Consider the following 15,035-nt stretch of genomic DNA (forward strand, 5'->3'; position numbering starts at 1 on the left):
GTAAAGCTGAGAACACAAGTGAGTCTGTAGGTTGTGGAATCAGTTTGGAGTTAACATGAGTAAACACTACCTCAATATATTGCTCTTTTGTTGCACTATTTTAATTTTATAACTTATAGTAATTTTTCCACTACTGCTGCCACAAAGCAACATATTTCACAACATGCACTCAATGGCCAATTACTTTAGGAACCTGGTGTGGTCTTCTGTAATCCGTCCACTTCAAAGTTCAATGTGTTGTGTGTTTAGAGATGCTCTTCTGCACACCACTATTGTAACACATGGTTATTTGGGTTACTGTCACTGTCCTGTCAGCTTGAACCAGTCTGGCCATTCTCCTCTGCCTTAACAAGGTATTTTCATCCCCAGGACTGCTGCTCAATGGATTTTTTTTGTTTTGTTTTGTTTTGTTTTTCACACCATAAACTCTAGAGACTGTTGTGCATAAAAATTCCAGGGGTTCAGCAGTTTCTAAGATACTCAAACCACCCCATCTGGCACCAACAATCATTCCACAGTCAAAGTCACTTAGATCACATGTCTTCCCCATTCTAAGCAACGTTCACAAAATGCTGGACGAACTCAGCAGGTCGCGCTGCACTTATGGAAACAAATAAATAGTCGAGATTTCAGGACAAGACCCTTCATCAGAAGAGCTTGACCAGGATGCTGCCTGGATTGGAGGGCATGTGCTGTCACGAGAGGTTGGGCAGACTTGGGCTGTTTTCTCTGGAGTGGCATTGGTTGAGGGGAGATCTGATAGAGGTTTAAGAGATTATGAGGGGCATAGACAGAGTTTACAGACAGTATCTTTCTTCCAGGGTTGAAATGTCTAATACCAGAGGCCGTACGTTTTTAAGGTTATTTCAAGGGAGGCGTGAGAGACAGGATTTTTACACAGAGAGTGGTCTCTGCCTGGGGTGGTGATAGAGGCACATACATAACAGACTTTTTAGTGATGTTTAGATAAGCACATGAATGTGAGAAAAATGGACAGATATGGACATTGTGCAGGCAAAAGGGATTGGTTTAGCTGGCCATTTGATGACTAACTTATTGGGTCAGAACAACACTGCGGGCTGAAGGGCCTGTTCATAGAATAGTACAGCACTGTACAGGCCCTTCAGCCCACAATGTTGTGCTGACCCTCAAACCCTGCCTCCTATATAAGCCCCCACCTTAAATTCCTCCATATACCTGTCTAGTAGTCTCTTAAATTTCACTAGTGTATCTGCCTCCACCACTGACTCAGGCAGTGCATTCCACGCACCAACCACTCTCTGAGTAAAAAACCTTCCTCTAATATCCCCCTTGAACTTCTCACCCCTTACCTTAAAGCCATGTCCTCTTGTATTGAGCAGTGCTGCCCTGGGGAAGAGGCACTGGCTGTCCACTCTATCTATTCCTCTTAATATATTGTATACCTCTATCATGTCTCCTCTCATCCTCCTTCTCTTCAAAGAGTAAAGCCCCAGCTCCCTTAATCTCTGATCATAATGCATACTCTCTAAACCAGGCAGCATCCTGGTAAATCTTCTCTGTACCCTTTCCAATGCTTCCTATCAATGCAACCTATCAATGTTTCTCTGCAATCTTCGACAATCCTCTCTCTACACTATCCACAACACCACCAACCTTTGTGTCATCTGCAAACTTGCCAACCCACCCTTCTACCCCCACATTCAGGTCGTTAATAAAAATCACGAAAAGTAGAGGTCCCAGAACAGATCCTTGTGGGACACCACTAATCACAATCCTCCAATCTGAATGTACTCCCTCCACCACCACCCTCTGCCTTCTGCAGCCAAGCCAATTCTGAATCCACCTGGCCAAATTTCCCTGGATCTCATGCCTTCTGACTTTCTGAATAAACCTACCGTGTGGAACCTTGTCAAATGCCTTACTAAAATCCATATAGATCACATCCACTGCACTACCCTCATCTATATGCCTGGTCACCTCCTCAAAGAACTCTATCAGGCTTGTTAGACATGATCTGCCCTTCACAAAGCCATGCTGACTGTCCCTGATCAGACCATGATTCTCTAAATGCCCATAGATCCTAACTCTAAGAATCTTTTCCAACAGCTTTCCCACCACAGACGTAAGGCTCACTGGTCTATAATTACCCGGACTATCCCTACTACCTTTTTTGAACAAGGGGACAACATTCGCCTCCCTCCAATCCTCCGGTACCATTCCCATGGACGACGAGGACATAAAGATGCTAGCCTGTGCTGTACTGTTCTCTGTAATAACTTGGCTTGGAGACACACAGGAGGCTGGGACACGGAGGTCTGGAGCAACACACAGACTGCTGGAGGAACTCAGCAGATCAAGCAGGTCCCGTGGGGACAGGGTGTGTGGGGGGGGTGGTTAACGCTTCAGGACTGTGAGGGTGGAGGGGAAGTGGGTGGAACAGAGAGGAAGGGAGACAGCTGAGACACAGGCTGGGTGCGGGGAGAGGTAATGAGCAGGAGCAGGCAGGGGTAGGGAGAGAGAAAGATGACCAAGGTGAGTGGGACTGGGTGGGGGGCAGATAACAATGGGGAAGGGACACTGCAGGGGGATTTCCTGAAGTTCTGTGGGTGAATGCCGGTGTACGTGGGTGATAAGTCAGGAGTAAACAGAACCGGATTCCAGCATCTGCAATCTCATGTCTACACGATTCCAACAGTGAGAGAGTCTACGACCAGAGGCCAGAGCCTCAGAATACAAAGACGTCTCTTTAAAACAGAGATGAAGACAACTTTCATCAACCATAGGGTGGAAAATCTGTGGAATTCATTGGGTATATTTAAAGCAGAGGTTGATAGATTCTTGATTGGTAAGGGTCTCGAAGGTTACGGGAGAAGGCAGAGGAAAGGGGTTGAGAGGGATAATAAATCAGCCATGATGGAATGGCAGAGCAGACGCAATGGGGCAAATGGCCAATTCTGCTCCTCTGTCTTATGGACTTAAACCTGTGCTCTGTTCCCCGTTAGCCTGTCCACCTGTTATTCAGACCAGCACATCCCCCCTACACTCCGCGCACTCATATTCCATTAGAACCATTGATGCCGCAACCTCCTCAGACACCTTCTGGAGGGCCACTGCACCCACCAGTCCCCCTTTCCCCAGCGTGTGCGCGACCTCATCGGCAAACTTCACTGAAGCGGGTGTTCCTATCGTGGTTAGCGGAACGCAGTTACAACTCCGGCAACCTGGGTTCAATTCTGTCACTGTCCATGAGGCGTTTGTACGTTCTCCCTCTGAGCCGGTGGTTTCCTCCTGGGGCTCTGGTTTCCTCCCACAGTTCAACGACGTACGGGTTAGCAGGTAAATTGGTCACATGTTCATAGGCTCAGTGGGATGAAGGGCCCATCACCATACCCAATATCAAATAAACCTTGGTGACTCTGTGTGGCAAAGTGTTGCTACACTGGAAGCCAGTGTGGCTCAATGTGGTCCTGCACTGGAAGCCAGTGTGGCTCAATGTGGTCCTGCACTGGAAGCCAGTGTGGGTCAATGTGGTCCGGCACTGGAAGCCAGTGTGGCTCAACATGGTCCGGCACTGGAAGCCAGTGTGGCTCAACATGGTCCTGCACTGGAAGCCAGCGTAGTTCAACGTGTCCCTGCAGTGGGGACCGGCGAGGCACAGTGTGTTTCTGTACTGGGATTCAGTGTGATTCCATGTGTTCCTGCACTAGTTCCCCATGTGGTTCAGTTGCCACTGGGTCACAGTGTAAATTAGAATGGTACTGGATACCAGTGTGGATCTGTTCGGCCCTGTGTGCCAGTGAGGAACAGTATGGCACTGGGTGCCAGTGAGGATCAATGCTGACCCCAGTGCCAGTGATGATCAGCATGGAATCCAGTGCCAGTGCAGACCTGGGTGTTGGCATGGAATCCAGTGCCAGTGCGGGTCCCAGTGCTTCAGAGAACAGGGCCTGGGCAAAGGAAAGGTGAACTGGCTGTTGTCAGTCGCTGTGTTGTTGAGGCTTCAGTAGGAGACACATCGACCCCAAGCTCACCTGAAAATGCTCCGGGATACTCATCCTTGATTTTGGGCCTTTTTTATACCTCTTTCCCCTCTTTCTTTGGAGAAGCAATTTATTCTTATAAATATTCAGGAACAGTAGCTGGTTTAATTCCTTCAAAACAAAAATGGAAGAGCACATCTTAGAGAGCTGCCCCATTCTAATAATGCATGCAATGTGTGGAGAACTGACCTGCCGACCCTTATTTTGAGACAGTGATACCCCACCCCAGGGGAATGTTCATCCTCACACCCATCCTGCCCAACAATCTGAATAGTTCAAGAAGGCGGCATCTACCACGAAGCACCCTCACATCAGGAGCATGTGCTCTTCTCATAACGACCATCAGAGAGGGGCTTCAGGAGCCTGAGTTACCGCAGGCGACAATTCTACCCTGCCGGCACACAATTTCTTAATTTACTATGAATCCATGAACACTGAATCGGTACCCCCCCCACAGTGTGACCCTCCCTCGGTACCACCCCTCCCACAGTGTGACCCTCCCTCAGTACCACCCCCCTCCCACAGTGTGACTCTCCCTCGGTACCACCCCTCCCACAGTGTGACCCTCCCTCGGTACCACCCCTCCCACAGAGTGACTCTCTCTCGGTATCACCCTTCCCACAGTGTGACCCTCCCTCGGTACCACCCCTCCCACAGAGTGACCCTCCCTCGGTACCACCCCTCCCACAGAGTGGCTCTCTCTCGGTACCACCCCTCCCACAGCGTGACCCTCCCTCAGTACCACCCCCCCCAACAGTGTGACTCTCCCTCAGTACCACCCCTCCCACAGTGTGACCCTCCCTCAGTACCACCCCTTCCACAGAGTGACTCTCCCTCAGTACCACCCCTCCCACAGAGTGACCCTCCCTCGGTACCACCCCTCCCACAGAGTGACTCTCTCTCGGTATCACCCTTCCCACAGTGTGACCCTCCCTCGGTACCACCCCTCCCACAGAGTGACCCTCCCTCGGTACCACCCCTCCCACAGAGTGACTCTCTCTCGGTACCACCCCTCCCACAGTGTGACCTTCCCTCGGTACCACCCCCCCCCCACAGTGTGATCCTCCCTCAGTACCACCCTTCCCACAGTGTGACCCTCCCTCGGTACCACCCATGCCATGTTGTGACCTTCCTTCAGTATCAAGCCTCTTTCTCTCTGTCCTGGCATAAAGGTCTGTGAATGGATCTCTATGCCCCATTAACCCAGTGCCCATGATGAGGGAGCTGGTGGGATCATCCCTCACTGACAGTATCACAGTGCCCAGGTTCTCCAGAACCCAGGTGTCCAGGTTGTCCTGGCCCCTACAGAGAGATTACCGAGCTTAACTGGAAGGCCGTCTGTTGTTGGGTCAGTGTCTTGTTTGTGGTCAAGAATCTGTCAACTTTCAGACCTACCAAAGGGCAAGAAGAACACAAACTCAGCTTCTGATTAGCTTCAGCATTAAAGATTAGCTTTATTGGTCACATGTACATCGAAGCATCGATTGTGTCAAATCAAATTAGCGAGGAATGTGCTGGGGACAGGCTTCAAGTGTCTCCACACTTCCGGCACCACCCACAACTCACTAACCGTAACCCATACGTCTTTAGGGTATGGTGGTGGGGGGGAAATTGGAGCACCCAGAGGAAACCCACATGGTCATGGTTAGAACCTACAAAACTCTACAGGCAGTGACAGGAATCGAATCCCTGAGTCCGAATCAGACTCAGAATAGGACATCCCTAAAAACAGAGTTGAGGATGAACTTCTTTATGGGAAGGTGAATCTGTGGAATTCAATGCCACAGACAACTATGGAGCCAAAGTCATAGTCATACTTCATTGATCCCAGGGGAAATTGATTTTCGTTACAGTTGCACCATAAATAATTAAATAGTAATATGTAAATTATACCAGGAAATAAGTCCAGGACCAGCCTATTGGCTCAGGGTGTCTGACCCTCCAAGGGAGGAGTTGTAAAATTTGATGGCCACAGGCAGGAATGACTTCCTATGACGCTCTGTGCTGCATCTCGGTGGAATGAGTCTCTGGCTGAATGTACTTCTGTGCCCAACCAGTACATTATGTAGTGGATGGGAGACATTGTCCAAGATGGCATGCAACTTGAACAGCATCCTCTTTTCAGACACCACCGTGAGAGAGTCCAGTTCCATCCCCACAACATCACTGGCCTTACGAATAAGTTTGTTGACTCTGTTGATGTCTGCTACCCTCAGCCTGCTGCCCCAGCACACAACAGCAAACATGATAGCACTGGTCACCACAGACTCGTAGAACATCCTCAGCATCATCCGACAGATGTTAAAGGACCTCAGTCTCCTCAGGAAATAGAGACGGCTCTGACCCTTCTTGTAGACAGCCTCAGTGTTCTTTGACCAGTCCAGTTTATTGTCAATTTGTATCCCTAGGTATTTGTAATCCTCCACCATGTCCACACTGACCCCCTGGATGGAAACAGAGGTCACCAGTGCCTTAGCTCTCCTCAGGTCTACCACCAGCTCCTTAGTCTTTTTCACATTAAGCTGCAGATAATTCTGCTCACACCATGTGACAAAGTTTCCTACCGTAGCCCTGTTCTCAGCCTCATCTCCCTTGCTGAGGCATCCAACCATGGCAGAGTCATCAGAAAGCTTCTGAAGATGACCAGACTCTGTGCAGTAGTTGAAGTCCGAGGTGTAAATGGTGAAGAGAAAGGGAGACAAGACAGTCCCCTGTGGAGCCCCAGTGCTGCTGATCACAGTGTCAGACACAAGTCATTGGGTATATTTAAAATGGAGCTCGATAGGTTTTTGATTAGTAAGAATATCAAAGGTCACAGGGAGATGACAGGAGAAGGGGTTGAGAGGGATAGTAAATCAAACACGATGGAACGGCAGGGAGGAAATGATGGGCTGAATGGCCTAATTCTGCTCCTACCTCTTCTGATCACCTCAGCGTTGTCAGCCAAGTTAGGCTCAGCGTACGGCTGCAGCCTGTTGATCATCACGGCAGCCCGGCTGACGTGGAGCTGCTTCCTCAGGCTTTCAGACGCCCTGCTGTCTGCTGTGGAGACTTCAGTCGTGGGCGGCTGCCACATTCCCAGGGCGGGGCGGGGTGGGGGTGAGAGCAGAAACAAATCCAAATGATTCAACGGCTTACATACAATTAAATAATCACAAATTGACAGTGTGGAGAAGAAGGTATATGGTTCACTGCCCTTCGAAGTTCAAAGTAAATTTATTATCAAAGCACATACATGTCGCCATATCAAACCCCGAGATTCATTTTCTTGTGGGCATTCACAGCAGAATAAGGTGGGTGATCTTGTTGCACTATTACAGATTACCAGGTATGATGTTGTAGCCATCACTGAATCATGGCTGGAGGATGGTTGTAGTTGGGAGCTGAATGTCCAGGATTACACATTGTATCGGAGGGATAGGAAGGTCGGCAGAGGGGGTGGTGTGGCTTTGCTGGTAAAGAATGGCATCAAATCAGTAGAAAGATCTGACATAAGACTGAAAGATGTTGAATCCTTGCAGGTTAAGTTAAGAAACCGCGAGGGTAAAAGGACCCTGATGGCAGTTATACACAGGCCCCCCTACAGTAGCTGGGATGTGGACCATAGATTACAACAGGAAATAGAAAAGGGTGAGTCAAAATGACAATGTTATGGTATTCATGGGAGATTTTAACATGCAGGTCGATTTGGAAATCAGGCTGGTAATGGATCTCAAGAGAGTGAGTTTGTTGAATGCCTAAGAGATGGCTTTTTAGAGCAGTTTGTCATTAAGCCTAATAGGGGATCAGCTATACTGGATTGGGTTTTATGTAATGAACCGGAGGCAATTGGGGAGTTTAAGGTAAAAGAACCTTTAGGAACCAGTGATCACAATATGATTGCATTTGACTTAAAATTTGATAGGGAGAAAGTAAAATCTGATGTAGCAGTATTTCAGTGGAGTAAGGGAAATTCCAGTGGAATGAGAGAGGAGTCGGCCAAAGTAAATTGGAAGGAGCTGCCGGCAAGGATGACAGCAGAGCAGCAATGCCATGAGTTTCTGGAAAAATGAGGAAGGTGCAGGAGATGTGTATTCCAAAAATGAAGAAATACTCAAATGGTAAAATAGTACAACCGTGGCTGACAAGGGAAGTCAAAGCTCATGTAAAAGCAGAAGAAAGGGCAGATGGCAAAGCAAAAATTAGTGGGAAGATAAAGGATTGGGAAGTTTTTAAATTCCTACAGAGAGCAACTAAAATAATCATTAGAAGGAAAAAGATGAAATTTGAAAGCAAGCTAGCAAATAATATCAAAGTGGATAGTAAAAGCTTTATCAAGTATGTTAAAAATAAAAGAGAAATGAGAGTGGATATAGAACCGCTAGAAAATGAGGCAGGAGAAATAATAACAGGGGACAAGGAGATGGTTGATGAACTAAATGAGTATTTTGAGTCAGTCTTCACTGTGGAAGACACTAGCAGTATGCCTGATGTTGTAGTGTGTGAAGGAAGAGAAATGGGTGCAGTTACTGTTACAAGGGAGAAGGTGCTCAAAAAGCTGAAAGAGCTAAAAGTACACGAGTCAATCGGACCAGAGGAACTGCACCTTGGGGTTCTGAAAGAGGTAGTGTTGGAGATTGTGGTGACATTAGAAATGATCTTTCAAAAGTCATTGGACTCTGGCATGGTGTCAGAGGACTGGAAAATTTCAAATATTACTCCACTCTTTAAGAAAGGAGGAAGACAGCAGAAAGGAAATTATAGACCAGTTAGCCTGACCTCAGTGGTTGGGAAGATGTTAGAGACAAATGTTAAGGACGAGGTGATGGAGTACTTGGTGACACAGAACAAGATAGGACAAAGTCAGCATGGTTCCCTTCAGGGAAAATCCTGCCTGACAAACCTGTTGGAATTCTTTGAGGAGATTACAAGTAGGATAGATAAAGGGGATGTAGTGGATGTTGTACATTTGAACTTTCAGAAGCTCTTCGACGAGGTGCCACACATGAGGCTGCTTACCAAGTTAAGAGTCTGTGATATTATAGGATAGTTGCTAACATGATGAGAGCATTGGCTGATTGGAAGAAAGCAGCGAATAGGAACAAAAGGATTCTTTTCTGGTTGGCTGCCAGTGACTAGTGGTGTTCCACAGGGGTTGGTGTTGGGACCACTTCTTTTTATGCTGTATATAAATGATTTAGATGATGAAATAGATGGCTTTGTTGCCAAATTTGCAGAGGAATTGAAGATTGGTGAGGGACAGGTAGTTTTGAGGAAACAGATAGGCTGCAGAAGGACTTAGACAGATTAGGAGAATGGGCAAGAGAGTGGCAAATGAAATACAATGTTGGAAAATGCATGGTCATGCACTTTGGTAGTAGAAATAAATGTGCAGACTATTTTCTAAATGGAGATAAAATCCAAAAATCTGAGATGCAAAGGGACTTGGGAGTCCTTGTGCAGGCTGAGTCAGCGGTGAGGAAGGCAAATGTAATGTTAGCATTCATTTCAAGAGGTCTAGAATACAAGAGCAGGGGTGTGGTGTTGAGTCTTTATAAGGCACTGGTGGGGCCTCACCTTGAGTATTGTGAACAGTTTAGGACTCCTCATCTTAGAAAAGATGTGCTGGCATTGGAGAGGGTCCAGAGGAGGTTCACAAGGATGATTCCAGGAATGAAAAGGTTATCATACAAGGAACGTTTGATATCTGGGTCTGTACCCATTGGGATTTAGAAGACTGAAGGGGGGATTTCATTGAAACCTTTCGAATTTTGAAAGGCCTAGACAGAGTAGATGTGGAAAGGATGTTTCCCATGGTGGGAAAGTCTAGGACAAGAGCGCACAGCCTCATAGAGGATCGTCCATTTAAAACAGATGGGGAGAAATTTCTTTAGCCAAAGGGTGGTGAATTTGTGGAATTTGTTGTCACGTGCAGCTGTGGAGGCCGGGTCATTGGCACAGCTTGATAGGTTCTTGATTGGACATGGCATCAAAGGTTACGGGAGAAGGCCAGGAAATGAGGCTGAGGAGGAGAAAAAAAGGATCAGCCATGATTGAATGACGGAGCAGACTCGATGGGCCAAATGGCCTAATTCTGCTCCTGTGTCTTATGGTCTTATAAGGGAATGCATTAGAAGCAATGAAAAACAAATATAGAAATGATAGATAGACAGTGAGATAGATAGACAGATAGATAAACAGAGAGATAGCAAGACAGACAGAGAAATAGATAAATATATAGATATATAGACAGACAGAGATCAATAGATAGATAGATGGATAGACTGAAAGGATAGATAGACAAACACAGACAGATAGATAGACTGAAGATAGATAGATGGATGGACAGACAGACAGATAGGTAGATTAACAGATAGAATAGATAGATAGAGAGACAGACAGATAGATCGATAGATAGTACTAATAAATAAACACGAATAATTCTACAGATCCTCTAGAAATCCTGAGCAACACACACAAAATGCTGGAGGAACTCAGCAGACCAGGCAGCATCTATGGAAAAGAATAAGCAGCTGACTTTTTGGTACTGTGTTCAGATCTGGGATATTGTGTTGTTTTGGAGTATTGTGTTTAGTTTTAGAGTATTGTGTTGTTTTGGAGTACAGTACCGTGTTCAGATCTGGAGTACTGTGCTATTTTGGAGTACTATGTTTAGTTTTAGAGTATTGTGTTCAGCTTTGGTTGCCCTTTTGTAAGACGAATGTTGTTAAACTAGAAAGGACTTACACAGACGTCTGTGTAAGGACCTGAGTCATAGGGAAAGGTTGGACAGCCTTGGATTGTAGACTTCAGGAGAGGGAAACCAGAGATCCATCAGTCAATCCTTCTCATCGTAGGATCAGAGGTGGAGAGGGTCAGCAAATTTAAATTCCTGGGTTTCACTATCTCAGAGGACCTGTCCTGAACCCAACGTACAAATGTAATTGCAAAGAAAGCACGACAGCACCTCCACTTCCTCAGGAGCCTGCGGAGGCTCGGCTCATCATCAAAAACCTTAGCAAACTTCTACAGCTGTGTGGTGGGAAGTGTGCTGACTGGCTGCGATACAGCCTGCTACCGGAACACCAATGCCTTTGAGTGGAAAAATCCTACAAAAGGTAGTGGATTTGGCCCAGTACATCAAGGCTAAAGCCCGCCCAACCATTGAACTACATGAAACATAGCAGAAAAGCAGCATCCATCGTTAAAGATCCTCACCACCCAGGCCAGGCTCTCTCCTCGCTGCTGCCATCAGGTAGAAGGTACAAGAGCTGCAGGACTCGCACCACCAGGTTCAGGAACAGTTACTACCCGTCAGCCATCAAGCTCTTGGACATAACTACTCTCATTGTATTTCTGGTGTTTCCACAGCCGATGGTCTCACTTTAAGGGCTCTTTATCTTGTAATTTCATGCTCTCATTATTTATTGCTATTTATTTGTATTTGCATTTGCACAGTTTGTCATTCATTGGTCCTGTTACAGTCAGTGTTCAATAGATTAGCTGAGTATGCTGCTGGAAAAAGAATCTCAGGGTTGTACGTGGTGACATGTGTGTAATAAACGTTACTTTGAACTTTGGAATTTGAACCTTTTCGGACTTTATTCAGCGGAGTGTAGGAGACTGAGAGCAGAATATATAAAGGTGAATGAAATCATGAGGGGCAGAAACAGGGTGAGTGTGCACAGTCCTTTTATCCTCAGGGACGGGGAATCAAGAATCAGAGGGCACAGGTTTAAACTGAGAGGGGAATTGTTTTTTAGGAACCTGAGAGGCAGCTTTTTCACACAGCGTTGGAGGCTAAGGAGAAATGTGCAAAATCTATCAGATTAAGAGAAGACTAGACATAGACAGTCAGAGTCGAAATAGTGAATCGTGAATCTGCAGGTCACCCTTGGGCAAGGTGTGGCACCTGCTCAGCCACCAGCCCCACCCGATCAGGGTCACATGAAACCATGGGAGCAGGTGGTGGATGGTCGTATGAGCAGCCAATGCAGATCACAAGTCCTGGTTATGCGACCACTGACGCCAGGCAGACAATCTCTGAAGCATATTGATAATGAGTGGGGTCACCCGTCTTGTAAAGACACTGCCCAGAAGAAGGCAATGGCAAACCACTTCTGTAGAAAAATCTGCCAAGAATAGTCACGGTCATGGACGGACCATGATCGCCCACGTCATACAACACGGCACATGATGACCGAATAATTTTAAGGTGAGAGTGGGAGAGTTTAATGGAGATTTGTAAACAATTTGCTTACAGAGAGGCTGGTGGCTGCCTGGAACAGGTTACCGGGGTGGCGGCAGAGTCAGACACAACAATGGAATTTAAGAGGTCATCAGGCAGACACACGAACAGTAAGGAATGGAGGAATGGTGACCACCCGTGGAGCGAAGGGATATTGTGCTGAGCATAAACAAGATGGGCTGAAGGGCCTCTTCCTGCTTCGTGTTGTAAAGAGTCGGTGCAATGGCGCTCTTGCTGTGAGTACCTGGAGCAGTATGCGCATGTTGGGCACTTCCCCTGCACTGACTTCACTCTCATTGATGCTAGACAACAAACTCATCGAAGAACTTAGGGGCAAGATCGTCAACAGCAAATCCTCTGAGGTATTCTCCTGCGCAGATTCATCAGATTCCACAGCCGATTCAGACTCTAGAGAGAGAGGTAAACAATGCGATCAGGAGCAGATATCACCGTCCATCTGATTGTTTATAAACGCCAGTATACTGTACATAACCACAGGGTGGGCAGCGGGACCACAGGGGGGACACCGGGAGCACGGGGTGGGCAGCGGGACCACGGGTGGGGACAGCAGGTCCACAAGGCAGGGAGAAATATTAGACAAGCAAATTAGTATTATTATCCAACACTCCCAGAACAGAGACAACACAGAGTGGTTCCCTACACACTGTCCCATCACACACTCCCAGAGTGAAACTCCTTCCACACCATCTCCCACACACACTCCCGGGTCAGACACAGAGTGAAGCTCCCTCCGCACCGTCCCATCACACACTCCTGGGGTCAGACACAGAGTGAAGCTCCCTCTGCACCGTCCCATCACACACTTCCGGGGTCAGACACAGAGTGAAGCTCCCTCCGCACCGTCCCATCACACACTCCCGGGGTCAGACACAGAGTGAAGCTCCCTCCGCACCGTCCCATCACACACTCCCGGGGTCAGACACAGAGTGAAGCTCCCTCCACACCGTCCCATCACACACTCCCGGGGTCAGACACAGAGTGAAACTCCCTCCGCACTGTCCCATCACACACTCCCGGGGTCAGACACAGAGTGAAACTCCCTCCGCACCGTCCCATCACACACTCCCGGGGTCAGACACAGAGTGAAACTCCCTCCGCACCGTCCCATCACACACTCCCGGGGTCAGACACAGAGTGAAACTCCCTCCGCACCGTCCCATCACACACTCCCGGGGTCAGACACAGAGTGAAACTCCCTCCGCACCGTCCCATCACACACTCCCGGGGTCAGACACAGAGTGAAACTCCCTCCACACCGTCCCATCACACACTCCCGGGGTCAGACACAGAGTGAATCTCCCTCCACACCGTCCCATCACACACTCCCGGGGTCAGACACAGAGTGAAACTCCCTCCACACCGTCCCATCACACACTCCCGAGGTCAGACACAGAGTGAATCTCCCTCCACACCGTCCCATCACACACTCCACATGCTGGAACATTACAAGTGTGATGTCAAGAGCAGGCAGAGGAGCCTCGACACTAGCTAACGATGGGGTAACACTGTGAGATTGTGGTCCCAGCTCTCCTGACAGTCAGGGAAACATGCAAGAGAGGACGGCACATCTACCTTTCTCATCCACCTTTGTCTGCAGGGAATCTGTGCTCTCTTGATCCACAGTCTGCAGTGAACTGACGAGAGAACCTTCTGGGGTCAAAGTGACTGTCTGATTATCACTTATCATCTGAAACGCAACGAGGTTAACCTTTAGTAGAGTTCATGCTGTTGATTTAGTGTCTTGCCAGTAAGAAGTTTGTAGTTTCGCCCCACAACCACATGGGTTTGCAAGTTGAAAGTAAATTTATTGTCAACGTACATACTGTGTCTGTCACCATATACAACCCTGAGAATTGTTGTCTTGCAGGCATTCTGACAACAATAACTACAATGGAATTTATGAAAAATGATAAATAATAAAGACTGATAAACAATCAACAAAAGAAGACAGTTCATGCAAATAATATAAAAAATACTAAGGTGTCGATCGCTCGAGAGTGAGTCTGTCGGTTGTGCGATCAGTTCAGAGTTGTGGTGAGTGAAGTTATTCACACCGGTTCAGGAGCTGATGGTTGAGGGGGTATCCAGGCATTCCGGTCCCCCCCCCCCACATTAACATGGGTTAGGGTTCGTAAGACATGGACATGCTATCTTAGCACCAGAAGCGTGGTGACACTTATGGGCTGCCCCCAGCACATCCTCAGAGTCTTGATTGTTAACACAAATGACACATTTCAATGTAATGTGACAAATAGAAACATAGAAATCTACAGCACATTACAGGCCCTTCGGCCCACAATGTTGTGCTGACCATGTAACCTACTCTAGAAGTTGCCTAGAATTTCCCTACAGCATAGCCCTCTGTTTTTCTAAGCTCCATGTACCTATCGAAGCGTCTCTATTATTGTATCAGCCTCTACCACTTTCATCCGCAATGCATTCCACACACCCACCACTCTCTGTGAAAAGCTCACCTCCAACATCTCCCTTGTACCTACTTCCAAAACGATGCCTTTTTGTGTTAGCCATTTCAGCCCTGGGAAAAAGCCTCTGGCTATCCACATGATCAATGCCTTTTAATCATCTTATACACCTCTATCAGGTCACCTCTCATCCTCCATCGCTCCAGGGAGGAAAGGCCAAGTTCACTCAACCTACAGTATTCTCACAAGGCATGCTCCCCAATCCAGGCAACATCGTTGTAAATCTCCTCTGTACTCTCTCTATAGTATCCACATCCTTCCTGCAGGGAGGTGACCAGAACG

General features: G+C 47.5%; 1 protein-coding gene across 1 annotated transcript in view; it reads right to left on the reverse strand.

Moving 5' to 3' along the window:
* Nucleotides 1-15,035, reverse strand: part of LOC140210821 (uncharacterized) — a 96,287-nt gene that overhangs the window by 20,012 nt on the left and 61,240 nt on the right. The window contains exons 20-24 of the mRNA XM_072280087.1: nucleotides 13,843-13,957; nucleotides 12,494-12,657; nucleotides 6,939-7,089; nucleotides 5,340-5,413; nucleotides 4,014-4,133 (exon numbers count right to left, since the gene is read on the reverse strand). Of these exons, the coding sequence (XP_072136188.1) occupies nucleotides 4,014-4,133; nucleotides 5,340-5,413; nucleotides 6,939-7,089; nucleotides 12,494-12,657; nucleotides 13,843-13,957 (624 nt within the window). The remainder of the gene's footprint in view (nucleotides 1-4,013; nucleotides 4,134-5,339; nucleotides 5,414-6,938; nucleotides 7,090-12,493; nucleotides 12,658-13,842; nucleotides 13,958-15,035) is intronic.

Source organism: Mobula birostris, chromosome 16 (assembly GCF_030028105.1).
Source record: "Mobula birostris isolate sMobBir1 chromosome 16, sMobBir1.hap1, whole genome shotgun sequence".
Lineage (NCBI taxonomy): Eukaryota > Metazoa > Chordata > Chondrichthyes > Myliobatiformes > Myliobatidae > Mobula > Mobula birostris.